The sequence below is a fragment of the Ascochyta rabiei genome, chromosome 10 (assembly GCF_004011695.2).
Source record: "Ascochyta rabiei chromosome 10, complete sequence".
Classification (NCBI taxonomy): Eukaryota; Fungi; Ascomycota; class Dothideomycetes; order Pleosporales; family Didymellaceae; genus Ascochyta; species Ascochyta rabiei.
The window spans coordinates 801,993-829,194 of NC_082414.1; the positions used below are offsets into that span (position 1 = coordinate 801,993).

The 27,202-nt window shown below is 56.2% G+C and overlaps 9 protein-coding genes across 10 annotated transcripts, besides 20 other annotated features; 5 read left to right on the forward strand and 4 right to left on the reverse strand.

Annotated features, from left to right (window-relative positions):
• Positions 1-141: 141 nt before the first annotated feature.
• On the forward strand, positions 142-2,598 carry EKO05_0006352 (uncharacterized protein; the record flags this gene model as incomplete). The annotated part of the gene is made up of 8 exons (XM_059636779.1): positions 142-664; positions 719-834; positions 882-900; positions 949-983; positions 1,121-1,214; positions 1,364-1,572; positions 2,072-2,212; positions 2,488-2,598. The coding sequence occupies 8 exons, from the start codon at positions 142-144 to the stop codon at positions 2,596-2,598; spliced, it is 1,248 nt and encodes a 415-aa protein (XP_059492762.1).
• A 2,764-nt stretch (positions 2,599-5,362) lies between these two features.
• Positions 5,363-5,839, forward strand: EKO05_0006353 (uncharacterized protein; the record flags this gene model as incomplete). Its single annotated transcript, XM_038946083.1, has 1 exon — positions 5,363-5,839. The coding sequence occupies one exon, from the start codon at positions 5,363-5,365 to the stop codon at positions 5,837-5,839; it is 477 nt and encodes a 158-aa protein (XP_038797853.1).
• Positions 5,652-5,736: a tandem repeat.
• A 122-nt stretch (positions 5,840-5,961) lies between the features above and the next one.
• Positions 5,962-6,010: a tandem repeat.
• A 445-nt stretch (positions 6,011-6,455) lies between these two features.
• Positions 6,456-6,495: a tandem repeat.
• Positions 6,496-6,704: 209 nt separating this feature from the next.
• Positions 6,705-6,960: a tandem repeat.
• Positions 6,961-6,977: 17 nt separating this feature from the next.
• Positions 6,978-7,038: a tandem repeat.
• Positions 7,039-7,388: 350 nt separating this feature from the next.
• Positions 7,389-7,440: a tandem repeat.
• Positions 7,441-7,614: 174 nt separating this feature from the next.
• Positions 7,615-7,648: a tandem repeat.
• A 12-nt stretch (positions 7,649-7,660) lies between these two features.
• Positions 7,661-7,694: a tandem repeat.
• Positions 7,695-7,873: 179 nt separating this feature from the next.
• Positions 7,874-9,440, forward strand: EKO05_0006354 (uncharacterized protein; the record flags this gene model as incomplete). Of its 2 annotated transcripts, XM_059636780.1 has the most annotated exons (4): positions 7,874-7,993; positions 8,287-8,532; positions 8,586-8,865; positions 9,073-9,440. In XM_059636780.1, 4 exons carry the CDS (start codon positions 7,874-7,876, stop codon positions 9,438-9,440), a joined length of 1,014 nt encoding a protein of 337 aa, XP_059492763.1. The 2 variants fall into 2 exon arrangements, with proteins under 2 accessions (XP_059492763.1, XP_038797855.1); XM_038940611.1 differs by having other exon boundaries at positions 8,586-9,440.
• Positions 8,023-8,125: a tandem repeat.
• Positions 8,135-8,162: a tandem repeat.
• Positions 8,795-8,842: a tandem repeat.
• A 3,670-nt stretch (positions 9,441-13,110) lies between the features above and the next one.
• On the forward strand, positions 13,111-15,008 carry EKO05_0006355 (uncharacterized protein; the record flags this gene model as incomplete). Its single annotated transcript, XM_038940251.1, has 3 exons — positions 13,111-13,288; positions 13,341-13,604; positions 13,651-15,008. 3 exons carry the CDS (start codon positions 13,111-13,113, stop codon positions 15,006-15,008), a joined length of 1,800 nt encoding a protein of 599 aa, XP_038797856.1.
• Positions 15,009-15,523: 515 nt separating this feature from the next.
• Positions 15,524-15,556: a tandem repeat.
• A 499-nt stretch (positions 15,557-16,055) lies between these two features.
• Positions 16,056-16,802, reverse strand: EKO05_0006356 (uncharacterized protein; the record flags this gene model as incomplete). The annotated part of the gene is made up of 1 exon (XM_038946085.2): positions 16,056-16,802. The coding sequence occupies one exon, from the start codon at positions 16,800-16,802 to the stop codon at positions 16,056-16,058; it is 747 nt and encodes a 248-aa protein (XP_038797857.2).
• Positions 16,803-17,827: 1,025 nt separating this feature from the next.
• On the reverse strand, positions 17,828-18,301 carry EKO05_0006357 (uncharacterized protein; the record flags this gene model as incomplete). The annotated part of the gene is made up of 1 exon (XM_038946086.1): positions 17,828-18,301. The coding sequence occupies one exon, from the start codon at positions 18,299-18,301 to the stop codon at positions 17,828-17,830; it is 474 nt and encodes a 157-aa protein (XP_038797858.1).
• A 160-nt stretch (positions 18,302-18,461) lies between these two features.
• On the reverse strand, positions 18,462-19,336 carry EKO05_0006358 (uncharacterized protein; the record flags this gene model as incomplete). The annotated part of the gene is made up of 2 exons (XM_038940549.1): positions 18,462-19,066; positions 19,144-19,336. The coding sequence occupies 2 exons, from the start codon at positions 19,334-19,336 to the stop codon at positions 18,462-18,464; spliced, it is 798 nt and encodes a 265-aa protein (XP_038797859.1).
• A 2,441-nt stretch (positions 19,337-21,777) lies between these two features.
• EKO05_0006359 (transcription factor of the MADS box) lies at positions 21,778-22,609 on the reverse strand (the record flags this gene model as incomplete). The annotated part of the gene is made up of 3 exons (XM_038940591.1): positions 21,778-22,056; positions 22,109-22,243; positions 22,364-22,609. 3 exons carry the CDS (start codon positions 22,607-22,609, stop codon positions 21,778-21,780), a joined length of 660 nt encoding a protein of 219 aa, XP_038797860.1.
• Positions 22,298-22,329: a tandem repeat.
• Positions 22,466-22,490: a tandem repeat.
• Positions 22,610-23,078: 469 nt separating the features above from the next.
• Positions 23,079-23,189: a tandem repeat.
• Positions 23,190-23,456: 267 nt separating this feature from the next.
• Positions 23,457-23,547: a tandem repeat.
• A 132-nt stretch (positions 23,548-23,679) lies between these two features.
• Positions 23,680-23,723: a tandem repeat.
• A 423-nt stretch (positions 23,724-24,146) lies between these two features.
• Positions 24,147-24,183: a tandem repeat.
• A 448-nt stretch (positions 24,184-24,631) lies between these two features.
• On the forward strand, positions 24,632-25,361 carry EKO05_0006360 (uncharacterized protein; the record flags this gene model as incomplete). The annotated part of the gene is made up of 2 exons (XM_038940586.1): positions 24,632-25,033; positions 25,089-25,361. 2 exons carry the CDS (start codon positions 24,632-24,634, stop codon positions 25,359-25,361), a joined length of 675 nt encoding a protein of 224 aa, XP_038797862.1.
• A 340-nt stretch (positions 25,362-25,701) lies between these two features.
• Positions 25,702-25,726: a tandem repeat.
• Positions 25,727-26,070: 344 nt separating this feature from the next.
• Positions 26,071-26,353: a dispersed repeat.
• Positions 26,354-27,202: the final 849 nt, after the last annotated feature.

The following is a 27,202-nucleotide window of genomic DNA, read 5'->3' on the forward strand; positions in this document are numbered from 1 at the left end:
CCTTCCAATTGGTGCGTCTGCGTCATCACAGTTGTGCGATGGCCCCTGCACTAGCCTTGACGGCTGCCAAACACTCGCCATCCATCAATAACGTGCAGCACCCGACATTGACGCGTACGTTTCGCTCAGACTCAACACAAAATGCCACGAAAGCCAGCAAAGCCACCGTCGGAACCTGCATCGCGGAGCACCTCCAAGCGCCCTGCTGCAGAAACGCCCAGCAGGACATCTAAGAGAGCAAGGGCAACGCCGAGGAAGTCGTACATTGAACCAGGCACGGATTCTGATGCAACCTCGAACGCTGGAGATTTATCCGAAGACGCAGAGTCTGGCGATGCATCTGATTTTGAGGCTCAGAGCGAGAAAGAAGCGTCCTCTGAATCCGAACCAGATCCCAATGCCAGCGATGAAGAGCCTACCTCCAAGAACGCAACATCAAGGGGCCGACCGCAAAATAAGTCTCTTTCCTTGCACAAGAAAAACGTCGAAGAAAAAGAGCTGTGGAAACCTGGTGCGAAGCTTGAGCCAGGAACGCAGCTCATCATCAAGAAGCCTAAGGCTCGCGACGCAGGCGACACACCGTACACCGAGAGTACCATTCACCCTAACACTATGCTGTTCCTCGAGGAGATCAAAGCCAACAATGATCGTCAGTGGTTGAAGCGTACGTAGGTCCGGTAATTCTTTGGCCCTTAACAAACGAAGTGACCTTGGACAGTACACGATCCAGACTATCGAGTTGCGGTACAAGATTTCAATGACTTCATCGGGAAGCTTACTGAGAAGATCGTGGAGATAGATGAGACGATACCAGAGTTACCGGTGAAAGACATTGTAAGTATCAAGCTACTATGCAGAGCTCGAAATGTTTACAAAGTCAGGTGTATCGGATATATCGAGGTATAGATTATCAAAAATGCTACAGCTGGAGTGAGTTAACGCAAACAGATGTCCGTTTCTCGAAAGACCAAACGCCGTACAAGGTAAGTATTGCGGCAACAACAGCAGCAAACAGTCCCCAATGTCTCCTTTCTGGTGGCTGACCAGCCGCGAGCAAACGTGTTTGTTTGTTGAATCAGGACTGCAGAAGACAATCTTGACGGAGCTGACGTACGAACAGACCTACTTCTCAGCGGCGTGGTCACGAACAGGCCGCAAAGGCCCATATGCCGCTTACTATGTTCAGATCCAGCCAAATGGAGGCAGCTTCGTTGGTAAGTGTTACCTGGAACTGCACAAGGGGCTGACCTGTGTGCGTCCGGACTACGCTCCGCCATCAGCTATGTGCACTTGCTCCGCACAGATCACCTGCTCTCGGCAGATGAGTTTTGTCACCGCCCTTATAGATGCTAACGTGCAGAAGGCGGCGGGTTGTGGCAGCCAGACGCGGAGTCGCTCAGAAAGTTGCGACACGAATTCGATCGCAAACCTTACAAGATAAAGCAAATCCTAACAGACGAGCGGATCCGCACATCATTCTTGAAGGGCGTCCCCGAAAACGAAAAGAAAGTTGTCAAGGCCTTTGTTGGTCTGACATCTAATGCATCAACTGCGCTAAAGCGCAATCCTAAAGTGAGTGACTATTCTTTTAGTTCGCAGAATCTCATACGACACCTGCAACACGCCCTGGCCATTATTCGGTGAAACAAGGGGAAAGCTGAGCAGATTTCGCTCGTTCTTACCCCGACAGAAGTTGAAGGCCCGGTTGTCGAGATTTTTGATGTCTCCAGCCGTTGGAGTTGACATTACATACCGGTCGCAAGCATAATGAAATCTAGCGAACCCATGGACATTTACTATATGCTCGGACCTATTCGGCAATTCAAACGGACGCATCGCCGCCACTCGCTGTATGGTTGACGCTCGACGCTGCGAAAGAGATACTCGGTCTTAAAACAGCGGCTAGATTGCTACCTATCTTGCTCACCGATGCTGCCTAGCTCGGAGACACACGGCAAAGACCGACAACTCTCACAAGGCACCCAAGAACTGTCGTCATCGTACGATTTCATTTGCAACCCATGCGTAACTGCTCCGTTAAAGACTTCCGATTTGCTGACAGTCTGCATAGGAATACCCCATAGATCACAAAGATATCGATTTGCTTCGATTGAGGAGTTTCACCCTTGGCAAGAAACTCCCAGACAAAGCGGTTATTGGACCGGAGGGTATAACCCGAATCGCAGAGTTAATTGCCTGCATAGAGCCCTTCGTAAGTAGATCCTCAGCCTATTGCTCGTCATGATAGACCATTCAGCCATCTTTGGAAAAGGTCGCTGGAAGGCAGTGGGCTTTAGAAAGCACGACAGGGTGTCCTTGTACGGGTACGAGCGGAAAGAGGCTTCGTCGAGCATGCGTTGGCAATGCAGCACACTTGCTTCACCGACAGCTGCACCGCCGATGTAAGGATGGGAAGCGCCATCGCCTGTTGTTGGCTGCCTCGAGGACGAACGCATGGGTAGTCGCGGCGCTAACACTGTGCTGCAGATCACCTACCTGAACAGCGTCGTCATGCCCGACGAAGAGTCGTCAAGCTCCAGCGGGGAAGACGATGAGAACGAAGACGGCAGCTCGGCAGCAGAGGGTGTCGACGAGTGAACCTTTTTTTCCGGTTTGCTCAACTGCTTTTCACTTGGGTCCATCTCTGTTCCTTCTCGACTTATACCTTGCAGAAAGGATACATTGGGAAGTTTGGATTGGTGGAGAAGGATGGAGAGGGCTTGTTGGCTTGGCTTCACAAGCGCGAAGCCAGCCAATGAGCGCTTAAATGACGCGCTCCAAGCGAGCGCGAACAACTTTTGCATAGCGCCTGCACCTTAGCTTCAACCGTGCTGTTTTAGCGTCGCATGCACTATCGGTCATGTGATGCTCTGACCCTGGTCCCCTTTTCTAGTCGCCGGGCCGCTGCTCTTAGCATCCGCCTTCCCATGTTGGTGTGCGGCAGAGACGGCTGAGATGTGGGATCGAACCTTCTCTCCGCTTTTGATCTCAACAAAGCTGCCTGGGCCATCGCCACTGCCACAGTTCTCATCCTACGACACCATGTTCGCCGCGCATGCGTCTCTTCCCGTACTTGCCAGCAATAGCTTAACGGCAATCCGAGCAGTCATCTCGCGCATTGATCCCTGCTGTTCCGGTGACAGTTCAGCTGCGAGGACGGGCCGGAGCGCGATGCAAGGGTTCCTTTTTCTCCCGCCTGACGCGTCCCACACCAGACCATGCGCATTGCGAGACAATCTCATCACCTAAGCCCGTTAGATCAACTGCGGCTATGTGATAGGAGCTGCATCGGGGCGTGCCGGTGCGCTGCACATGGCAATGGAAATTGCGCCTGTGTCAGAGAGCTTACCAATTCTGCCCACGCCGCAAGCTCCTGCATGCAACGACCCGTCAACACAAACCTAGGTTTGTGCACAATGTCGAAAGTTGCGACTTATCGGCGCGCAAGGAGAGCAGAATTGCATGCCAATGTGGAGCTTCGTCATCGGTGTGATGACGGTGGTTGTTGGTTTTTCGACGAATGGCTTGGAGTTGTGATCCACCGTGGCTTGCAGTCTGCATAACCACCGATGCCGACCTTCTCAGACTTTCCTGCAACCGTGAAGTTTTTGACTCTGTCCAACGAGTTGGGCCTGTCCCTATTGACCATTGGACCGGCGATTCTGCGCAACGGCCAGCGGGAGCTGCATCGATGGCAGTACGGATGGAGTGGCCAGCGGTGGTGTGGGCTGACTGACGACACGGCACAGCACTCATCTCGGGATCTTGACGATATCTCTTCCGCTTGTTATTGCTCCTTTCGAACCCACGGGCATATGTCAAGGTACGTCATACGCGCTCGAGCCACACGGGGTCGCTCGCACCAGTGATAGCACTCCTTATGGTCTGACAGAAGACGCATGTTGACCTATGCGAAGCATGTCCGTCTGGTGGCCTAACAGCCATTGGTGACACACAGCTCGTCAATCTAAACTCGACCGAAAGATGCGGCGTTTGACATCCACCACCCGTGCCGACCCGTGAAATTGTGTAACCATCACGCTGGTTGCTAGCCTTGTACTCAGGACACTGGCATGCATTGTTCAAGCAGTTTCGACGCTGCCTTTGTTCGGGTACGGTGTGCGATTATCGGCTTGCCTTGCCTGCTTGGGCATGGGTGCTGTGGCATCCTGGTACATTTCCGGTTTCTTACCCCACAATACGCGGTTCAGTCGGCGGTACTACCTTTTCTCAGCGGGCGACAGATGCGCCTAGACGGCAGTCGAATATCGCTCCATGCAAGGCTGTCGCTGTCAAGCACACAGCTATGTACCACAGTAAGCGGTAGCTGACTTGAGATGCACAGCGCTGTTGGGCTGACCTCAGACGGCTCACAGCAACTGCGCTCATCTTCGATGCACTCGTGACAGGGTGGGATGCAATGTGGTAGGCAACTCGGTCATGCGCGATGGGTCGCGCGGTTGGTCGCAGCGAGTCAAGGTGCCTACGACAATGTTCGAGCAAGGGCAGGCGTGCTGGGAGGACGAGGCGTTTGACTCGTCCTGTGACCTTCTGACCATGCAAGGTTTTCATTCAAGCATGGCAAGCGATGATTTACCCGCTCCATGCAAGGCACTCAGCTGAGAAGTTGAAATACGAGTGGGATATAGCGGCAGCAAAGAGAGTGATTGGACGACATTTATTATTAACCTGGGCACCGGAATGGCCGAATTGTGCATCAGTGGGCCGTCAGGGCTTGCCTCGCCTGCCCAAGACGAAGGGAGCCCAAAGGTTTGGTGTTTATCGATAGAGCTCGTGGCTAACGAACGATAGCTTTCTCGTTGTCGTTAGGCTTTTGCGACTCCACCGGCGCGCAGGCAGTTCCATGGCGCTGCAAGGTGCCGAGGCGGAGTGTTTAGCGGCAAGCGAAGAGTGTTTCGCCCTTCTCCTTCGTCCCGCGATGCGTGCATCCGCCTCCTCCGGCTGCGTCATTCTCAGCGGCGGGAAGCCCGGCACTAAAGAATCAAAGGCCCCAGTGCAAGAAACTAACGGCGTTTCTGCGCTCGAGCGGTGCGGCATTTCTGGCCAATCACGGACGCGAAGCAGGCTGCTTCCAGGGAACATGCGTCCGCAAGGTGCCGCGGGCGCAAGGGAGGGAGGATCTACCAGATGAAGATTGACAGGTTTTGGGATATGATTTGGTGGTTCATGTGGGTTCGCCGCGTGCCCAAGCCCGCCTTAGGCGAGGCAAACGAGAGCTGAGGGCCAGCAAACTCAAGTTCACGACGGTCGGTGGGCGGGCTAGCCTCGGCTTTATTCCACACGCGTTTGGCCGTCCGAGGTGACGCTGCCGTGTGCTGCAGAGAGGGAGGAGGAAGGGCAGATGCAAAAGACGTTGCGTTGCGCTACCTGGGATGGCGGCGCGCCGCTGACAGGAAAGCGCGTGAAGTGGCCAAGTCGTGAAGACGTGCAGGCTGTGCTTGGTAGCAAGGCTGCGCGGACGTCATTGGCCTATTTGTTGCACGCCAACAGCCAGGACAGGGCTGTGGGTAAGGCCATCAACAGACAAAAGACCGATGCAAGAGCGGAACCAGCCCTATCTCAAATTGCGACGGGCGGCGACGTACAGGCAGGCCCCTGGCGTGCAGGCTTCAGGATGTGGGCATGCGTCGACGAGCAGCACGAGCAGCACGAGCAGCACGAGCAGCACGAACAGCAGAAAGCAGACGAGCAGCAGAAAGCAGACGAGCAGCACGACAAGCACACCGAGCAGGACAAGCACCAACGACAGGCCCGTGCGATGACGACGGTGTTGCAAAGAGGAAACAGTGCGCAGGAGGAGACGGCCCGCATGGATTGAGTCGCGCACATGGCAGGTCCGTGTGTTGCCCGAGGAGAGGCCTTTTGTCGATTGTGCTTGCATGCGAGGTGCAAACCAGGGGAAGATGAGCATGAGCCAGAGCAGGCGCGAGAGCATAGAGCACGACGACGAGCATGACCACGATGAGCACGACGATGAGCACGACGATGAGCATGGCCCAGACCAAGACCAAGACGCAGGCAAGACGCAGGCGAGACGCAGGCAAGACGCAGGCAAGATCCAGGCAAGACCCAGGCAAGACCCAGGCAAGACCCAGGCAAGACCAAGACCAAGACCAAGACTAAGAGGGCGACGCTGCGGTGGGCTGCTGTACGCTGCTGCAACGTGCTGTGGCACGACCAAAGCAGGTCAGGTTGCGTGTGTTGACGCAGCTTGCGTGCGTTGGGCAGGCGCCGTGCAGCAAGGAGCAGAGGCGGTCGCTCGTGGCGGTGGGTGAGAGCTAGCGGGGCTGGCACGGTGTGCAGTGCGCAGTGTGCAGCCGTGTTGGTGCGGCAGACGTGTATTTTTAATTAGAGGAAGCAGATCGCACGTTGACGGGCCATCCCGAACTCTTGGCAGGCTGGCTTTGATAAAGCAACCTGACCGGACCCGGGCCGCCAGCAAGGCCAGCAGCGCCAGCAAGGCCAGCAAAGCCATGCAGTGACAGACCCCAGCATCCCAAGGCCGTCCGCCCCCAGCTTGCCGACCGAAAGGGGGGCGGGGGCGCACCGTTTGGCGCTGTTGCACGCCGGGCTGCACGCGGCTATCGACGCAACCACGCATGGATAGAGGAGGGCAGCGAGGAGACGGGCTGCATGCGCGGGAGTGGCAAGGCAGCGAGGCGGCGAGGGCTGGTCAGCGACGAGTGAGTGGTGAGTGGTTAGTGGTAGACGGTGGAGAGTGGTGAGTGGTTAGTGGTGAGTGGTTAGTGGTGAGTGGTTAGTGGTGGAGAGTGGTGAGTGTTTAGTGGTGGACAGTGGAGAGTGGAGAGTGGTGAGTGTTTAGTGGTGGACAGTGGTCAGTGGTCAGTGGTCAGTCAGTGGTCAGTGGTCAGGAGTGGGTGCTGCTGGCGTGCGGCGTGCGGCGTGCGGCGTGTGCTGGGGTGTGTGCTGGGGTGTGTGCGCTGGGGCGGCGGCGTGTGCTGGTGCTGGTGCTGGTGCCGGTGCTGGTGCTGGTGCTGGCGCTGGTGCTGGTGCTGGACTGGGGGGCGCGCGCTGGTGCTGGACTGGGGGGGGCGCTCAGGGCGTGCGACAGTGCCAGTGGCAGCCGCGCTAGATGGCGGACTGGCTCGACCCGATGCACTCGTTCGCTGCATGGCCGCCGTGCAGGGATCAGAGCACCATCCCAGTCTGAACGGCGAGGAGGTTTGGGAGTTCGGGCGGCGTGGTGGGTAGTAATAGCGGCCACCATCCCGCCGAAGACCTGAGTCTCCTTTCTCGTTTCCACGCTCTTGGGACACGTCCACGCGCGCTTCGAGAAGCCTTCCCTTCCTCTGTCCTCTGTCCCCGCGCGCACAGCTGTCAGCCAGTCGGTCTGTCAGTCAGTCTCCCTGTCTCTCTGTCTGTCCGTCTGTCCGTCTGTCCGTCTGTCTGTCTGTCTGTTGCCCGCCATCCACGCCGCCCACTCCGCCCACACCGTCCACGCCCTTCCGCCAGCGTCGGCCTTGCTTGGCTCCCTTGACGCCGTTTGCACTGCCCTCTCGCTGACCTGCAGCCGTCCTTGCGGGCCGCGAGTATTTGTGACACCTCTCCCGCCCCAGAGGATCTCCCGCACCACCACACCCACACCCACACCCACGCCCGCGCCCACGTTCACCCTTCGCTGCCGCTGCCGCTGCCACTGCCACTGCCACTGCGACCGAGGCTGCGCGCACACGTTGAGCTGTGTTCCACCGGTTCATGACGGCCTGACAGCACCACGTTGTAGCGTTGTAGCGTTGTAGCCCGGCCGTGCCCACCACGCCCCCAGCAGCCTGTCGCCTGTCTGTCAGCCACGCTTCCACCGCCCGTCACCCAGCCCGCACACACGTCGCCAATGTACCCTCACCCCCAGGCCCAGGCCCAGGGCCACGGCCAGATGCCCTCACACTGGCAGCCGCCCGCCTCGCAGCAGCAGCCCGCCAGCGGCGCCTATCCCCCGCCGCCGCCCTCACATGTAAGTCTTTGACCTGATGCAGCAGCGCCGCACCGCTGCACCACTGCACCGCTGCACCACTGCACCGCCGCTCCACTGCACCGCTGCTCCACTGCACCGCTGCTCCACTGCACCACTGCACCGCTGCACCACCACTGCGCACTCGCCCTCGCCCTCGCCCTCGCCCTCGTCACGCGCGTCGTCGGCGCGCTGTCAGCACCGTCTGTGCAACGTCCCTCGCACCACCCTGCTGCCCAGCCTCGCGGCTGCCATAAGCTGCCCGCCTGTCCGCCCGCTGACACAGCTCCACGCAGATGAACACCACCCTCCCTCCACCTCCCCAAGAGCCGCGCCCTGACATGGCCGCCCACCAGCACCCTCAGTACCAGCAGCAATACCGTCTTCCCGGCCCCAACGAGTGGACACGCGCCCCGCCGCCCCAAGACCCCTACCGCCAGCAGGGCCCGCCCCCGCCGCCGCAGTACGTCCAGCAGCACCACCAGCCTCCAGCGCCCCGCCAGCGCACCGCCATTGCCTGCCGCTACTGCAGACGCCGCAAGGTAAATCCAACTGACGACCGCTGTGCTCAACCTGTCTTGCTCACCCCGCCCAGATCCGCTGCTCCGGCTTCGAGGCCACCGAGGACGGCCGCTGCTCCAATTGCCTGCGCTTCAACCAGGACTGCATCTTCACGCCCGTCTCCGCACAGACACAGGCTTTTGTTCCAGCGCATACCGTCTGGCGCGGCGTCGGCGCGCCTCCGCCTCTGTACGGCGCCTACGGACAGCCCCTCCCGCCTGCGAACCACGCAGACGCCTATGGGCAGCAGCCACCTCGCCAGGGGCCGCCGCCGCCGCAGCAGCAGCAGCACTATCTGCCCAGCCCCACCGCAGGTCCGTATTCCTATGGTCCGCCCAGTGTTCACTCAGATGAGGGTAGCCGTGACGACCTGACTGGCAGGAAGAGGCCCCACCCGGAGCCTCACACTCCCACCCTGCCGCCGCCAGCTCCTGGCCCGGCGTCACAGGCCCCTCATCGAGTCTCTGGTCAAGACTATGCATACCCAGAGCCACCGTCTCTAACCCAACCGCCCCGCACAGCCACCCCCTCGGCACCCTACTCGTCTGCCCCTCCCCCCGCCACCCAGCCATACTACACCGCACAGCCGCCTCGCCAGGCCTCCCCGCAGAGCGCCTACCGCTACGATCCGAGCCGTACCTCGTCCTCTCCACACTCGCAAGCGCCTACGACGCCTGGCTCAGCATCGGCCCCCTACTATCCTCCGCCGCAAAACGGTGCTCTGCAGCCCAACCCACCTCGCAGCGACGGCAGGACACCACCGCCCCCCACCTCCCAGCCTGCCAGCCGACCTGGCATGCGTATCAACGACCTGGTGAGCGACAACGGCAACGGGCGCAGCTCCACCGACTCCGACATGCTCAACATGCTCAACCGTCGCCCCATGTAATAAATCTCTCTTCCCATCCAGAAGAAAGGCTCCAGAGCTGGCTCTCCCAAGGAGCACGCATGGCGCAACAAACAACGAGCAGAGCTGTTCGCAGCATCCATCCTCTGTTGCTGCTTTGTTTCTTTGTACAACCTTGAATTCGTCGCCATTGCACTGCCTGTCTTTCGCAAGGTGTTCAGGCCGGCAATAGCGTCTACTTTTGGGCGGATATCTGAATCTCACAGCGTCAAAGAGCATCAATCGATTTTCCAATACTCGTCTCGAGCCCATCCCTCCCGGGTACCGTCTCTGTGCCGAGCTTTCGATCACCGCTTCACGTTCGTACTGGGGGGATGTCTCGACTATTCGCTGCCACCTTGGAAAGGAGGCGATTTCATACGTTGGTGGCAAGCGCTCAATTCACTTTTCATTACGTTTTCCTCGAAACTGGGTGGATATCTGCGCTTTCTCGCTACTAGATCTGGGCCTGCATACAGGAGGTGCTCTGATTACTTCCACAAGCATCGTTGCACGTGTAGGGTTGGAGCCAGCATTGTGTTTCGCTGCATCCTGCTGGACTCCGTGGTCCTTTGTGTTTCATTACCGCCATATACTCTCTTAGTTTGTCTGGATTTCGACTTGGCAAAATGGTGCGGCTTCCTCTTTTCTCTCCTGTCCCTACCGCGACTCGGCTCCTTCGGCTGAGGTTTCTTTCTTCCTCTTTGGGTACATTGGCTTGGGCGGCAATCTGAATTTTACAACCCAAACAGCGTATACTAGCTACTGGATCTCGATCTATCTAAATTGAAGGATTAATACACATTCCAACTTCATCCGGCGCGACTCCCTCTCCCTTTGGCAACATCACCGCAGCCTTCCTGACATCAAAAGCGTCAACCATGGTACCTATGGCTTCAGGGTCTGCCAGTCAGTCACGCTGACGCACGGTACACGACGCAGGGCGGCCGCAACCAACCTGCTCAACCAATTTCCGCTCAACCAGACTTCAACTATATTCTGGACCGGTCCGTTATCGATTCTGCAAACTGACGGTCCGTCTGGGAGGTCACGGACCGGTGCGTCGCGTTAAAAGGGCAAGTGGACGGCGTCAGGGACCCGAGCTTGTAGAATCGGCGCGCCTCGGACCTTTGTCCTAGGGTACCAAAATGTACTGACTGCTCTCCACTGCTAATCTTCGGGCAACCGGCTTGCTTCTGGCCGGCCTACACTACGCAGGAACCATTCGTCCAGCTCCTTTCTTCGCAATGCCGGTAAGGAAGAGCCACTGGATACGGTGAAATCGGCCGTCCTGGCTGTAGAATGTAAGACGCTGTGATCGGGGAAGTGGGATGTCACGAGTGTCTTGATCATCGTTCGGCTGATGTTAGGATACTGCTGTCGGCTGCAGTGTAGTGGCTGACACCTATCAATGGAACTCAACAGCAGCCGAGACCGAGAGATCAGACGTGATGCTGCGTCTTTCATCCTGCATTCCAGTGCCCCTTTGTGGTGGTTGCATTCTCAACCCAACACCGCGGGCCTCCCTCCCACTCCCTCCCGCAGCTCTGCAAACGGGAGTACCGGAATCTACCCCTCGAAAATGCAAGATCTATCGATCCAAAGCAACGTCGGCACCGCCACTGTGATCCGGCACCCGGTGTCCAGGTGTCCTCTTCCCTCGAAACCTTTCTAATTCTCAGCTAAAACATGCGTACCATGGTACACGTCCTCGCGTGCCTCGCCGCTTTACAGCCGCTTCCCGCTTCGTCCTCCACTCATCTGCGCAAGCCGACCCAGTCAAGACCCACTACCGAAAGCGGTACACCAAAGCGGCAATGCGTCTCCATACCACGGTTCGACCGTACGCTGCTCGGCACAATGGACACACCGCGAGTGCCGCAGAAGTAGCCCCTCCTAAGCGGTGTGCAAATGGAAAGGAAGGAATGGCAAGCCAGGAGAAAAGCCTAGGAATTTCGGTTCCCGCGTGATATGGACTACGACAGACGAGGTGCTAGGGCTTTTAGTGTACCAGAATTGCAAGTGGAGCTGCTGAGTGAGCAACAACGCTGGCGTTGGCACATAGGTGGGCCACGGGCTACGGCCAATAGGCGGAAGGACCACCGAAACGCAGAGAATCGTCTCGGCTCTCTGTCGCATGTTGCACCGACCGAGTATGGATATCGCAGACTCCAGGTGTCGTACGGCTTCGTTATGTGGGGGAGAGGAGAGGGGGGAAGTCACTTTGGTGGCGGTCCTCCGACTCGGGTCTGCCACGTTGTGAAAGTGGATCGATCGTGGGCGATTTAGTGCCGAGACATGGTTACGATGAGGCCACCTGGATCGCCTGGTTGTCGTCGGACAAGAAGCTGGATCAGGATGGGGGGGGGGAAGAAATTTGCTTGGAGTTTTCCTTCTGGAAGGAAACGCTTGGGCGTTTCGGTTGAGTCATTGCCCATGTCATTTATTTGAAACGTGTAAGTATCCTGGACCTTGTTATTGATATCTCGGCACATGATGCTGATCGTGGTGCATGGTGATGCCGCGTGTGTGTGGCACGACATGTAGAGGGGCTTGTCTGCTGGTCAAGGAAAGGGGTTTATGGTGCGGGCCATATTTCAGTGGTTCGAACCTTGGAAGTAGGTATCCGTCCACCCACAACAATATCTAACTCGTATTTCTGGATAACGTCTTCACTATGACCTCTAAGAACAGCTGCACTCTAGGCAACACTCGTGTGAGCATATTCACTATGCGATAGTGTAGATTCTTGTCAAACGGAGACTGCCAAACGAGCAAACAGCTCTATCTCTTTCCTTTCTAAACATTCAAGAGCGAATGATCAGTGCATGTGTAGGAGTCAACACTACCTCATCTCTTTCCTTCACAGCTCAACTGTGGTCAGCGCCCATTCCGGCTAGACTGATAAGCCCGTTTCACTCCGAGCTGTACCCGGCATCATATCACCGCCGCTCACTGGAGAGCCTGGGTTGTATACAACACTAGTAAGCTCTGCTCTTGTACTCTCACAAGTTGGTGTATTTTAGGTGCATTTAAGCGCGCAGTGTTTGTTTAAACGCCCCAAGGAGTGTTGTCGCGCTAGTGACGCTAGTCAGTAGACGTGAGAAGGCGCTGTGCATGGGAGCTGCTGCGCCTTACCTCAATCCTGCGTCGAACGCACAACTCTACGCTCTTGCAAGACAATGTACCGCCAGAGCTCTCAATCCTGCTGACGATTTCTGTAGAAACGGTTACTGTGTGTACGTCTCTTACACAAGCCATGACTTCGCGCACGGTGCTTCGTCAAACAGAGTAATGTGGTTCTTCGCAACTGTGCCGCCGCCCTGTTTGCTTGCCACTGAAGCTAGTTCGCCATGGCTCCCAAGGTTTGACGTTGGAGAGCGGCACATAGAGTCCACTATAAGCACCGCGCCGCAATGCACAGGCGGCACCGTTATATCGTCGGCTCGCTATATTCTTCAACAATAGACCACAGACAAAGACAGGTTTAAAAAGACGGGTCTAGGAAGACAGGTTTAGAAAGAAAATTCTAGGAAGGATGCAAAAGCGACGTCACACCATGCACAGCTTAGGGATGGTAGGTTGGCGGCGTTTAGCTGCTGTCCATACATCTATGTCCATGGAGTAGAGTCTGTCTTTCAACATACGCTGCAGCGGTCAGCCAAATCTTACCATGTCTTTTCTCTGGTTGGTCGTTCCCATACTGGTCGGACTCACAATCGCACGGGATCCATTGGTCGATTTCTGTCGGTTGCATAGTCACCGGACAGCAGTTGTTGACCGTAAGCTCTATGTCGACGCTGGCTTTGTCAACTGGGCACCGATCAAAGCAGATCCTGCCAATCAGACTAGTACGCACCTCCTCAAGTGTGGTGATGAGCTGATTTGACCTGTTGCCATCAGACACTTGGCTTAGAGTGGCTGATTTCGGCACATCTCGCTTGGGTTTCCCAAACCAAACCACGCTCGAGAAGAACGCAGCTGCACCTTCAGTCAGTGGCGGGATCTTATGGCCGGATACTGTCAATAAGATCATCTATGCATACGGCGGTGAGCACGAGAACAGTGATACGGCAGACAAGAGGCTTTGGTTCTATGACATACTGTACGACACGTGGAATGTTTCCATCACAAACAGTATTACAAGCATCAGTCCGGCCGCATGGGGTGAGTCCTGCTCGCTGGTCCTGGGGTTTGTCTCTGACCATCATAGGTGCTGGCACGATAGCCTCGAATAAGGCCTTGGGCTACTACTACGGCGGCTGGCCCACGAGTTCCACTAATTCTGACGACAGTAGCACTAAAGCTCTTTCTACAATGGTCGTCTACAACATGCTTGAGAACAAGTTCAGCACACAGTTGGGCCCTGATCAGATTGGTCGCGCCGAGGGTGTGATGCTGTACGTACCCGCTGGTGATGCTGGGGTTCTCATTTACTTCGGAGGTATACAAGTCATCAACGGCACACATCAGCCACTTCCAATGTCGGATATCTTTATATACGATATTGCCAACGCCAGGTGGTACAGGCAGACGACAAGCGGTGCTGAGCTGCCCGGGAGCCGAAGACGAGCCTGTGCTGGAGTAGTGTGGGCAGAAGATCGTTCGTCTTACAATATCTACCTTTATGGCGGTGCTTCTGTCGGGGAAGGCGAAGGCTACGGTGATGTTTGGGTTTTGAGCCTACCGTCATTCACTTGGATCAAATCTGTCCCGACAGCGGAAGACATCGTAGTAACGACTCCACGCCACTCGCTTACCTGCGACGTCTACGAGAACTCGCAGATGGTCATCGTGGGCGGCCATCTTACGAAAAGCACCGACTGCGACGTCCCTTGGATATATGGACAACACAGTCTGTATCTGGGCAGATCCAATATCGATGGCCTGAAACGGGCAGCTTTCAACGCCAGCCTGAGCACATACGATGTCCCGCAAGAAGTCACCGATGTCATCGGTGGTGACTCAGCTGGCCACGCAACAGTCACTGCCCCCAAAGACGGTTGGGAGAGTGAAGATTCAGGTGTCGTGTTCGGGCAAAAATACACGCCCGTCCCCAGAAGTCCAACTCGACCGATCATCACGCCAGCTGCCAAAAGCTCCAATCCAAAAGAAATATCCATCCTCGGACCCGCCGTCGGAGGAACCATAGGCGGCGTATTCCTCATTGCTGCAATCGGATACTATCTCATCTTGATACGCCGAAGACGACGACGTGAACATAGCACGACACCCCCAGAATCGCACTACCACATCTCGCAGTCAAGTCCGCATGTCGAGCTCCCTGGCGCACTCGCCCGCAGTTACTCGTCAACATCGCTCCACTCTCGCGAGCCAAACAGCCTACCATACACGCCACACTACACCTACCCACCGCACGGCGCAGCAGGAAGCTGGGCAAACGCCGGCCGCCACGACACGCACACTCTGCATGCATGGGGCCTGAGCGAGCTGGGCGACGAAAAGCAACAGCGCTTGCTCGTGCCTGCACATGAGCTATCTGGCGTTCGCAGCCCAAGACAGTCGGTCAGACATTCCAAGTTCAAGGAGGAGGACTTCGCTGGCAATTAGCTCGGGTCACAGTGGAGAGTTGCGGATAATACATTTTATACTGACAGTGTACCTCGAGCAAAAGCATGCAGTTGAGGGACGAGTCCAAGGGGGGACAGGGAGAGGGACAAGTGATGAGAGGTGGAGAACGTGTCCCAGAGCAGACGAAGGGGAGATTCTGTAGCAGTTGAGAGTATCTATAGCCATGTACTCAGACCATCGACACTGCCTCTCCGCCACGAGCATGAGCGAGCAGAGCCAGGCAAAACCAACTACGTATTACGTGGTGAGCGCTGCGTAAAGTCTCCAAGTTTCCAAGCATCAACATGCTATGCTGCCGTTGATATTCGAGTCGTGGGATTAGAGGGTCCCCGCAATGTACGGCACCTCCCCAGCACGAGTGAAAGCGGCACGTCCAAGAACGAAACAAAGAAACGGCTCAAGCTCAAATGTTTGGCTGCATCCGAGGCCTGAAAGTACGCTGTACACTGAAATCCCTCGTGCTCCATACACCCAAACCGGGTATCCATCGGTTGCACACACACACACACACACACACACACACACACCGAGGATGAATCGCAGCAGCGGCGCCACATACGCACGAGGTGCGCACTACTGTCGCTTTTCCCGAGCTTGAAGACCCGACTCCTATCGCACATTCCATACAGCCGCTAGCTGGTATTTCCGTCGACTGACACCCAGAACGACCGTGTCTACCAGAGCCAGGGCGCATTATGCCTCGCCTCGCCTCGCGGAACCACGACTAGCATCAGTCGATCAAGGCCCGTCGTCTGACGTCGGTACGAACAACACAGTCTCCCTTCCAGCATTGGTGGTACACTCTCGGGTGCGCATGCGTCTGGGCCGCTCAGTCGATACCAGAGGCGCAAGAGCACCCAGTGTACCTCCCGTAGGGTGCGTTGCCTGCCCGAGCATCTGCCGGAGCATCTGCCGTGTGAAGGGTAGGTAGCGGGCCGGGCCGGGATGCTGGAGCAGGCTCTGTGCGCGGCGCGCGCGATCTGATCAGTCGTGCAGGGCTGCTCATCCATCCCGTACTCTCCGTTCCTAACGCACCGGCTCTTGTCTTCTCCACCCCTCTTTTCTGTTGCCATTGTTCGAGGAGGCGGCAGGTCTTGCATTCTCCACTTCCTGAAAGCGCTTTAGTTGTTTATGAGACTGCTCTTCGTCCCTCGCACCATCAGTCTGTAGTGTCGCGTCTGATCTGCCTTGAGCATCTCCAGACCCCTCGGTATGTGTGGAGGTCGTTTGATCAGTGGAGGTTTCTTCTTCGGCGTAATCTGTATCTGCAGTACCGTTTGCCGGGTGGTTGACGTAGAGCGATGCTTGCACCTCGGGGTCCACATCAGCTTTCCTTTTGCCTTTGACGCCACTTGATGAAGAACAAAGGTTGCTGTGAGACATAGTACCGTGATCCTGCTGCATGTTGTGACGGCAGGGAAACAAACCGTCATGAGGCTCTGCGGAGGGCTTGGAGAATCGATTCACGCTAGGTTCGCCGTGCTGCGGATAGGTGTAGTATTCGTCAGTAGATGAATTGCTGGTCTCGTCAACGACTCGTGGGATGTGCCGCAAGCTTTGATGCCCATCGGGAGACTGTTCTGTGTCTCGTTCACAGTCTGTCCTATGGGAGGCTATATGTGGATCTGGAAACTCAGGCTTTACAGACTTAGCGTTAACGTCTCCAAGAGTCGTAAATTCACTCTTGTCCTCTAAGTATGACGACAGGATGTCATACAAACTATGGTCGTAATATGCCCTGGGGTCTCTAACGCTTGGGGTCGCGTTTTTCATGTTGTGAAACCCAGCGCGAGACTGGAGGTTGTGCAGAGCATCTATTTCATCCGACTCAAAGTAGGGGTCGGCCTCTCTCTCTCGGCTATCGAAGGTCCGTTGCTAGTGGCGACTCGAGTTGGAAGTATCGCATGGCAGATATTGGACTCTGCCACGATCTGGAATGATTATAGCTGCGTCTTGAATGGTAGGCCCCGGTAGAGACTTCGTTCTGTCTGAGGTTTGGACTGACGAGAACGATCTAGTCTGACTACCTTCAGGCATCGGGCAACAGTAGTCTGGCCTTGGCGGAGCTTTTGGTCTTGAATGCAAACTAGACGAGCTATTGGAAGCATCTTGAACCTGGGAGCTTGCTGTCGGTGCCCACAGCCACGGGTGCAGTCCGTGGTTGGAGTTGAGTGGTGCATGTCTGATTAGCTTGTAACTTCTTCGGGACCACGCATCATCCTCAGAAAGAGTTGTTGTGAGTCGCTGCTTTGGTACAGACAGCAACCATGGGTTTGATGCCAGCGGACGAGATTTATCGTTGGGCTGGTGCCGCAAATGCTTTAGACGTGTAGGTTCTAAGATTTATTTCCGATAATCATTGTGTGAACCTCGCCAGTGGAGCGCACTTGAGGCTCGAGAACAACGCGATTTCCTCGCTGTCGTTGTTCGTCCCCCAGCGTTGGAACCTGCAACGAGGATAGAGCTACCATCGGCTATCGCCTGCAGCTACAGATTAGTGACCCGAAGAAGATTTCTTGAGGGCTTTGCTTACTTTCAAGATCAACAACTGTCGAAGCACCATGACTATCTGAAGAAGATGTAGCATCAGCCTCCTCTGGTTGCTCTGGCTGCTCCGCTTTTGCCCTCTCCATCCTTCGGCTCGATTTTGTTCTTAGGTTCTTCTCGAGTCGCACTGATGCCACTACTGGAGGGTAGTAGTGTTAAACTTGAACTGTCGTTTAGAGACAGCTGTTGGTAGTCCATATGGTTGGTGGGTACCCGTGTAACTACTTCTGAGGTGTCGTTTGAAACTACTGTCAATGATCCAGTTTGTAGGCCAGAACCGTGAACAGGTCTAGGAGATCTAGGGTCGGGAGCGAGATGGCTCTCATGACTCTTGTGTTCACCGCCAACATGGTGCTGAGGTGAGATTTTTGCTGCTTCCCGATGCATCGGACAATTCGACATTGGAGTTGGATCCCAAACTGTGGGATAGTGATAGACTCCCTGTGTCCTTCGAAGGACCACCTGATATTCAAGGGGTACCTCTCGGGCACTTGCTTGGGGCTTGGAGGTGCGGGTGAGGTTGTCGAGCTACGATCGTCCGAGTACATGGCCTTCAGTGCGTTCTCTCCGGATAGCTGTTGCTGCAACATGAGACTGTGGTTTGTGCGAACCACCTCCGGGGTCACTGAAGTGCTATGATTATGTGTTATTGGCTGCTTGCCCTTGTCACACTTCTGCGGCGTGTCATCCAACTGCTGGCTGTTCTCAGACATTCTCTTTGCCATGGTAATGAGCTAGTAACTGGTAAAACGACAGAGATAATATCAAGAAACGAACGATGTTGAACCACGAAAGTAGCGATAATCTGGGTGAGTCGTATCAAAGTGCAGCGTGGGATTCGTCATTTGGAAGAAGTAGGCCGCACGTGGCTGCACCGCAAGTACTTCAAGGCGGCACTTCCTTGCCATCCCAGTCCCAGCACTTGCCTCGTCCATCCACTCCTACCTGCTTGACCACATCCACGAGCCGCTCTGCGACAAACTCTTTCTCGAAGAGCTTATCCTCTTTAACACCGCCCCAAAATTCTTTGCTGAACTCGGTCTTGACCGTGCCAGGGTGCAGAGAAATTGAAATGGCTTTGTCGCCAGACGCAGTTCGTAGGTGGTTGTCGAATGTCTTTGCTACCTGATTGACACCAGCTTTTGACGCGCGATAGCTGTACCAGCCCCCAAGGCGGTTGTCTGATATGCTACCCACACGGGCAGACATGATCGCCATGCTTGCGGCAGCTGGAAGTCCCTTCATAGCCTCCACGTCCTCCTCAAACGACGCACTTTTCTTGGGCAAGAATGATGAGAAATGCTTGATCATGAGCATCGGCCCTAGCGTGTTGGTTTGGAAGGTTAGCAGCGCATCTCTGGCATCGATTTGAGCTGGCGACTTTTCAGGGAAGAGCAATCCTGGGACGAAGAACGCAAGCTGGAGCCGATGGTCTCCTGGCTTAAACTTCTCCTTGCATACGGCGGCTGCATCTGCAATTGTTGATTCGTCTGCAGTGATTTCTTAGCCTTTGCAGTCATGTTTGGGAGCACGCAAGGCATGGCTGGCAGCACATCTGTAAACATACCCGTAACGTCGAGTTTAAGCATCTTCAGCCGTGCCTCGTCGACATCTAACCCTTCAAGGAGCTGCTCTTTCGTCCTATCGAGATCTTTACGCGCCGTCGCGACAACAGGCGCATTGGTGGTCTGGAGTACTCTTCTGGCAAGCGCGAAGCCAATGCCTCGCGAGGCAGGCGAGATCATGGACCATGGTGGCATCGTGACAACAATGAACGATCTGCGACGTGTACGATCATGTTTGACGGCTTTACACCATAGATTTGAGGTTGATGGAACCGTGGTCGAAGCGCGATCGATGATGACATACTTGCCCTATCGATCGAACTAATCATTCTAAGCGTAGCGTATACTCTGCATCAAATCGTCAAACACGACACTGCGAATGCTCGTTGCATCTCTTCAAGTTCAAAAGATGGATATCGAGCAGCAATCATCTCAACTATACTCTCAAAGCTTTGCGTTATCCACTTCGGCAGTATATGTTTCTTGTCTGCTGAATTCCGGCCTGCACACTGACCAAACTGCTACTATTCCACTGCACCTACAGATGCTACGTTGAACGATACCATAGGCTACACTTCTGCATATCGTACGCGTGATCCTCAGACAACACTTATCCATACATGCTTCCACTGCCCGAAGCTTTAGCGTTACAGCTACAATGAAAGCTCTGTAGGCAAATTGTGCATGTGTACTCAAAGGTCATGGTATCAAGGCTCATCAACGACATCCATCATACCTGGACTCCTCGTCTACCTGGTGGTTGAAATCACAGCCTGGTGCCTGAAACCACAGCCTGATGCTAGTCGGTTTGCAAGGATTAGGAGTACCATGTAATCTGTCGCCTGTTCAAACAGCCTTTGCAAAAGTACGTCCAGAGTCAGCTCACAAGTGGTCGTCGTTTGGTGGCGGCGGCCCTCTCGACGGAACTCTGTAGAAGCTCGTTCCAACGACAAACCTGCTGATGATCTTGTTCTTTCGCAGTCTGTGAGATATAGTATACCAGACATCTATCATTCTTCAGCCATGTGCGGATGTTGGTAGACAGTACACTCGGTCTCAACCGTTGTCCGGCGACCGAAGCGTGGTCTGAGTACTCGAAAGTCTAGCGATCACAGCACTCTGTCTTACAGCCATTGCCACATACTTTGTCGACTGGGATTGTTTCAACGGCCTTCAGCTCATGCACACAGACCGATGAAGCCTACCAGCCATCTGCGGGAGTAAGACACTCGGCAAACTCGCAGGATGGGAGGAACGTAAAACTGGAGGCGTACGTTGTTCCTTCCAGATAGCACATGTTGCCTTGCTGCTGACAGTGTGAGAGTGGGTTGTTGGACTTGAGAAGCAAACGGCCTTGAGATAACTGGGTATCCACCTCCGAAAGGCTTTGCGGGTAGAAGTCGACGAATGGGTGTGAACCCGCAGTTGCGCGCAAATCACAGTCCATCTTTGTAGATGGTGATCGCTGTCAACTGTCATTGTCTAACCCGCCAACATCACATCGTCGTTGCCTATTCAAGCCGAGATGAGTATCGGGAATCTCGATTTGTTGGTGCATGTGCGTAACACCGTGTGTGATGAAGCCTGGTTTCACGACTCGATGTTGTGTCCGCTACCAGACATTGCCTGTTCGTGATTTTTGTTTCTCATGTATCCCACTGTCTGAGATGCAGAGTGCAACGCTGCACCTTCTACGTTGCTTCGAAAGCTTCGAGTCTGTGGTAGCCGACGCCAGCGTGACACAACCGTGGCTCAGAGCATCTGTGTACGACTGCGTGACTGCGGTATTAGGGAAGACTGGCTATGCTTGGCCAAGCGCCGGGTGGTACTGCAATAAGCACTTGTCGTGCACGGCGCGCCCCATGTTGCTTTCTTCCCGAAGCATACCGAGTCCTTGAGAACCACAAGGAGGAGAGGGAACGCGAAACCGCCACAGTTGGGCAAAGCGGCTGTGCCAGGGTACGGAAGGCGTCAGATGGTGGACTTGGGCAGCATAACAAGGGTCATGATGAGGTAGCAGAAAGTGAGATAACGAGTTGTCTGGTCCCTGGGGGCAGTAGACTCGGCTGTCTCCTCGCACGACCCCGCAGTACGATGCAGCAGCGCATTTTAGGAGTCGCAGAACGTAGAAAGGGTAGCTTGCTGTTCAGAAGCAGAGATGGGCTAGGATGGGAAAATATGCCCAGAGCGGCTAGGCTCCATGGAGTCAGCTACGCAAAGTGGTTGTTTTTAGCGAATTATCGTATTGTACCGATGTTTCCAGCAGGGAGGGGAATCGAAATACACAGTACCTCGTAAATGGCACGAGGAAGATGATATAGATGTCCATAGAGACCACAAGAGAGTTGAAAGAAAACACCACACCACGCCGGTATCCACGTAAAGACGTACAATCGTCTGATCAGAGCTGCAGCCGCCTGGCTTCCAACATGGCGTTTCCACATGCATATCGTCCCGTCCTTCTAGCACCTTTGCAAATAAGCGCCATTGCGTGCCGTACAGCTGAGCAGTGCTCGTGAGCCACGCTGTTCAATTACTTTTTGGCCATTATAAGGGGTATCCGTCCTGGGCAATGTGCACGACGCCCGAATCGTGGCCAGCTACCAAATCTGGTAGCGGCCCGCAAAATGATGTACTTAGCCGAGCTTCTGATCTTGAGGGTAGTGCTGGCTGGGATGGCGGGGCATGCCGTGCTGGGCCATGGGATACTGCTGTGATTGCTGGTGGCCCTGGAGGTAGTTTTGGTATTGCAGAGCAGCCTCGGGGGTCATGTATGCTTGGGGGATGGCGTTGTTGGGGACGCCGCGGGGCTGGCCAGGCGGCATTTGCGCGTGGTTGTCCTCGGGTGAGTCGACCTGGTTGTCCTCGACGCCGTTGGCATCGCCACTGGAGGGCTCAGGAGCGTTCAAGCAAGCCTGTGGAGGGTCAGCGATGCCATGCGACAGGTGCATCCGAGGTGCAGCGTACCTGGATGAGGTTCTTGCCCTCGGGCTTGGTCACAAGAGGCTGCAGCTTCGGTGTGGTGAAGGTGTAGACGAGACCCGTCTCGGAGACGACGAGCAGCAGGACCTGGGTGCCGGTGAGGACGGACAGTTCGTAGGCCTGGGGCAGGGTGTCAGCTGGGATGCAATGGATGCGGCGACGCGCGCCCCTCTCGCAGGGTGCAGGGTGCAGGGTGCAGGGCGCAGAGCGCAGAGCGCAACAGCCGTCACGGGCACGTACCTTCTTCATGATGCCGGCCTTGCGCTTGGAGAAGGTGATGTGGCGACGCGACTTGTCCTGGATGAACTTGATCTCAATCTTCCTGCGCTCGCGGCCGGGCTTGTCGTCGTCGTCGTCGTCGTCGTCGGCAGCCGGGCGCGGGCGCTTGGTGCCGCGGGCTGCATCGCCGACATTCAGAGCGCCGTTGCCGTCGTCGTGGACAGACGGCGACGCGTTCTGGTCGTGCTCGGTGATCTCAGAGGCCATGGTGGTGGGCGCGCTGTCGTTGGGTGCGGGTGTTTGACGTCTGGCGGTCCTAACTGCGTTTGGCCGGGTGTCTGTGTGGGGAGACGCTCGGCGTTCTGTTTGGCGGAGAGGTGCGCGTAACAGGACAGGACAGACGAGACGAGTGCAGCTGTCTGGAGTCGGGTTAGGCCCGGGTCGATGAATGGGGAAAAGCAGGCGCGCTTGGGGACAGAACGAGACAAGTGAAGAGGCGGGTGCTGAACCCTTTGGTGGCGGCGAGCAAGGAATGCAAGGGGAGGGCAAGAGCTCGGTTGCACGGCGCTGCGGCGGACAGAGGACCGCACCTGCTCGGGCGCGCAGACCAACCAACCGCCAGCCGCCTGATTGACGAATCGCCGCCTGATTGACGAGTCGACTAGAGGGCTCGGCGGACCGGGGGGGGGGGGGAAGGGTGGCTGGGGTGCGACAAATGCGCGCAGTACGCAAGCAACAACAACAACAGCAACAACAACAGGAACAACAACAACAACAACAACAACAACAATAGCAGCAACAGCAACAGCAACAGCAACAGCAACAGCAACAGCAACAGCAACAGCAAGAAGAGCGCGCGGTACGTACTAGCAGAGCAGCGTGCGACGTGGACTCGGGCGGGTGGAGCAGGGCGGCAGACCAGGAGCGCGGAGAGGCAGTGGGAGCTTGGCCGCGGGTGGGTGGCAGAAGGGGCAGCGATAGGCAAGGCAGCGCGACGCAGGGCACACGCTGGGTGGTGCAGGTGCGAGAGAGCTGTCTCAGAGAGGGAAAGAGCGAGAGAGATTGGGGAAAGAGTGAAACGGGCGGCGGAGGGGGAAGTATAGCAGCTGCTTTGGTGCCAGTGCGAGTGCGAGTGCAGTGCCAGTGCAGTGCCAGTGCCGTGCCAGTGCCGTGCCAGTGCCAGTGCCAGTGCCCGTCAGTGCCAGCCAGACCAGACGCCTGCCTGCCGTGGTTGCAGACGACACGACGGGGGGCGGGAGACCGCTTGAGCGTGCACCCTCACCCTGGTCGACGCTGGACGCTGAGTCGCAGATCGCGCGCTTGGGGGTGGAATGGGAGGCTCGCGGCGGTGCGCGGCTGCTGACTGCCGGCTGCTGGCTGCCATGCACCGTGGGCCGCTTGCCCGGCAGAGGACGTTGCTGCGAGCCTCCAGACATCGACATCGTGCCCTCACCTCGCTGCTCAAGCTGTCAGTACGCTTTGAGCAGAGCAGCAGAGCGCGCTTCCCTCATCACGCAAAGCGCCATCCTGCTTTCGGCCCACGCTCACTCCACCAATCATCGTCGGCTCGCTCCGGCCAGCCCCACTTGGCTAGCCCCTCGCCTACAAACGGCTGACGTTAGCCCCGATCCTGCTACGCTCCTGCCAAACTCGGCATCGCGCGCTCCCCCCGCCGCTGGCGCCACCAACACGCTTCGCCGCACGGGCATGCCTCCTCCTGCTCAACACCAACGCCGACTTGGAGACTTGGAGACTTGGCCATGGCGAGACAAACACCGAGCTGCTGCCCTGGGAGGCGCCCCTCCGTCGTCATCGTCGTCGTCGTCGTCGTCGTCGTCGTCTCTCTCTCCGCACACGCACTCCATGCTTCGCTGATCGTGTGAGGCGCAACGTCGCGGACTGCCTCGGCGCCGAACATCGAACCACCATGCACCTCCGTGACGGTGATTCGCCCACGGACAGGCTCCAACACCACTGAAACCACACACGCCTCGTCTTCGTCCGCTTGCGACGCGCCCAGCACAGCCTCTTAATGCTCGAGCTGCCCGTCTGCACCATGCCATGCATTTTCCGTCTTCCCGCTTTTGCTGCCGTTTCCTCTTCTCTTCGTTTCTTCACCGTAGCTGTGCCTATACCTAATCATTGCACTTGTCGTCGTAGTCCATCGAGAGCACGCCGGACGGCTCCGCTGCACTCGACTTCCGTTCTTTACTCCGCTCCATCGTATTCTTTTCAGCCGCAGGACGCAATAGAAAAAGAAAAAGAAACCCACCATCACAAACCGCCATCATGCCGAACAAGTTGATGCTGGCCTTCCTTGGATTCGACTTCCTCTTCGCTGGATGTGGAGGACTCCTCTTGGGCTTCTCTTTGACGTCAGAGGCAGCAATGCGGGAAACACAGACCGTAGCCAACGTCGCGCAAAATCTCCTTCTCGGCCAGTGTCCATTGACAGCTGGTGTCGTCAATGCCATCTTCGTGTTTGCCACCTTTCTGCTCTCCCTACCTGCACTTTTCCTTCCTACAAACCGTGGCTGGCTTCGCACTCAAGGCTGGCTTGTCGTCGTCTGCGCAACCTTCACCCTGACCTTGGGTGTAGCCATCTGGATAGAAACCCTGCAGACTCGCCGGAACCTGAGCGTCCTCTGGGGACGTGAGACACCACAGGTCCAGTCCCTGTTGCAGCAAAAGGTACACCCGAGCACAAGACATGCACTGCGCACAAGCAAGCTAACATGTATACCAGTTCGGCTGCTGCGGATACGTCAATGCTAACACACCCCCCTTTGTCCAGGACTCCATCTGCACCAACGCTCTCGTAGCAGCCCAGAAAGGTGGATGCATCCGTCCATTTTCCTCCTTCACCAACAGGTACCTCGACCAGATCTTCACCGCTGCGTTCGGTATTGTTGGAGTCGACTTCATCCTGGTTCTCTGCGTGGCCATGGTCCTCAAGTACAGGATGGAGCAAGAGCGCTACAGGCACATCGACGAGAAGAACGGCACGGGAGGCTTGTAGAGATGTCAAGAGTAGAGACGCAGCCTATGGAACGGAGGAGAGCGAGGAGAATTGTGGGTTTGGGAGGAGATGGGACGAGAGACCGAACCACATATACCCAATCCTGAACGTCTCTTTTTTCCCCTCACACGTTTGTATGAGGTGACGCAGTAATGATAGGACTCAGCGACGCTGACGATCCAAGTATTCTTTCAGCTGTGCTTCCCGTACAGTGCACACGGCATGATTCATAGACCCGAATATCACAACGAGAAACAAATCTCTATTCTGACTGTTGCATCTAAACTCAGCCATCTCAAACATTTCACATGTAGACACGAGCCGTTTTCACGCATGAGCCCTCTTTCTCTCTCTCTCTCTCCCTCCATTGACCCATCCACGAGCGCGAAACCCAAGTCAGCACGCCAGAGCCCGACCAAGCCTCCCAAGAACCCGCGACAGCTGTCACCACCACAGCCGTCCAGCCACAACCCACCCACCGCCCCGGCCTCGTCGTTCATCCCAGCGCCCACACCGAGCGTTCCCCCTCGCGCCGGCACCCGGGGCACACGCCTGAAACCAAACCGCTTCGGGCGCCCTCCCATCCGGACTCCACTCCCCAGTCCGTCCGCTCTCCGTGTCGGCAACCGGCCAGAGCCTCAAACACGTGTATCGACGTTTTTAGTCCAGTAAAAAAAAGAAAGAAAAAAATTGTTTCATGTAGGTTCTATATCGTTGCTGGCGTAAGGTAGTGAGTGGTGTAGGTGGGTCCGGCGTAGCCAGGGTGTTTTTTTTCTTCTCTTCCAAATGACACGGAATGGCTCTATTGAGTAGATTTACATCCCCCCCCCCCCCCAGCTATTTCTGTATATATAATACAATGTTTACTTGTCTCTAGAAGCCAGCATATGCGTGGCACCACCACGATGCAAAGATACTGAGTAATACAAATCAAATCAATCCATCTGGAAAAATTACAGCTCATCACCCCTGTCGCGCTTCTCCACTTGCACACCTCGGCTGGATGGGCGCTCCGTTTGTCGAATCAGAGAGGGGTTTGGTGCGACGCGACGGGGATGCGATGCGAGTCAGGAGTACGCACGCCTGGCGAGTGGGACTACCGGTAGGTACGTCAAGTCAGGTCGGGTTCGGTTGGCAGCGTGCAGTCGCGGTGGTTTCTTCGTAGCGCGGCGACGAGAGGGAAGCGTGGAGACGGGGGGCGGAGATTAGAATCAGATGGGGCGCATGTGCGGACTGTGTGCCCTTGGCTTGCTGTACGTGAGCAAAGCAAGCAACACATAACACGTCCGGTTCTGCTCGCCACAGGCTGCTCCACTGCACCGCAGCCGTGTCCGACTTCTCCATGGGCGCCTGGCAGCCAGCGCATGGGTCGCGCTCGCCCTGTCCATTCAACGGGCGCCCGTGCGGCCTACCTAGTGTGTGTTCTGTGTAAGCCCGATGCAGACGGGCTGCAGATGATCACGCACTTCCTCTTCTAGACTGGCTTGGCGCTGCGCCGCGGGTGAGCAGGTCATGTGCCAGAGGTGTCAGATTGTCAGATGGTGAGATTGCGAGATTGCGAGCTGGCCTGGTGGGTACCGCGCGAAGGATGCTGGCTGCGTTGATCCCCCTGAACCGTGCATGCTGGTGCGAGTTTTGGTTTGGGTTGCGTTCACGAATGAGATGGGAAGGAAGGCCTGCTTTCGAGTTGGTGGAGAAGGTAACATGTGGTGATCAAGGATACATTTTTTGTGAGATGCTGCACGTGACTATTGGAACAGACAACAGGTCCGTCATCGCGGGTAGATCAACACTCTGAGCGGTTGTACATGGCTTGTAACGACTCCTTCAGCGGCAGGCTT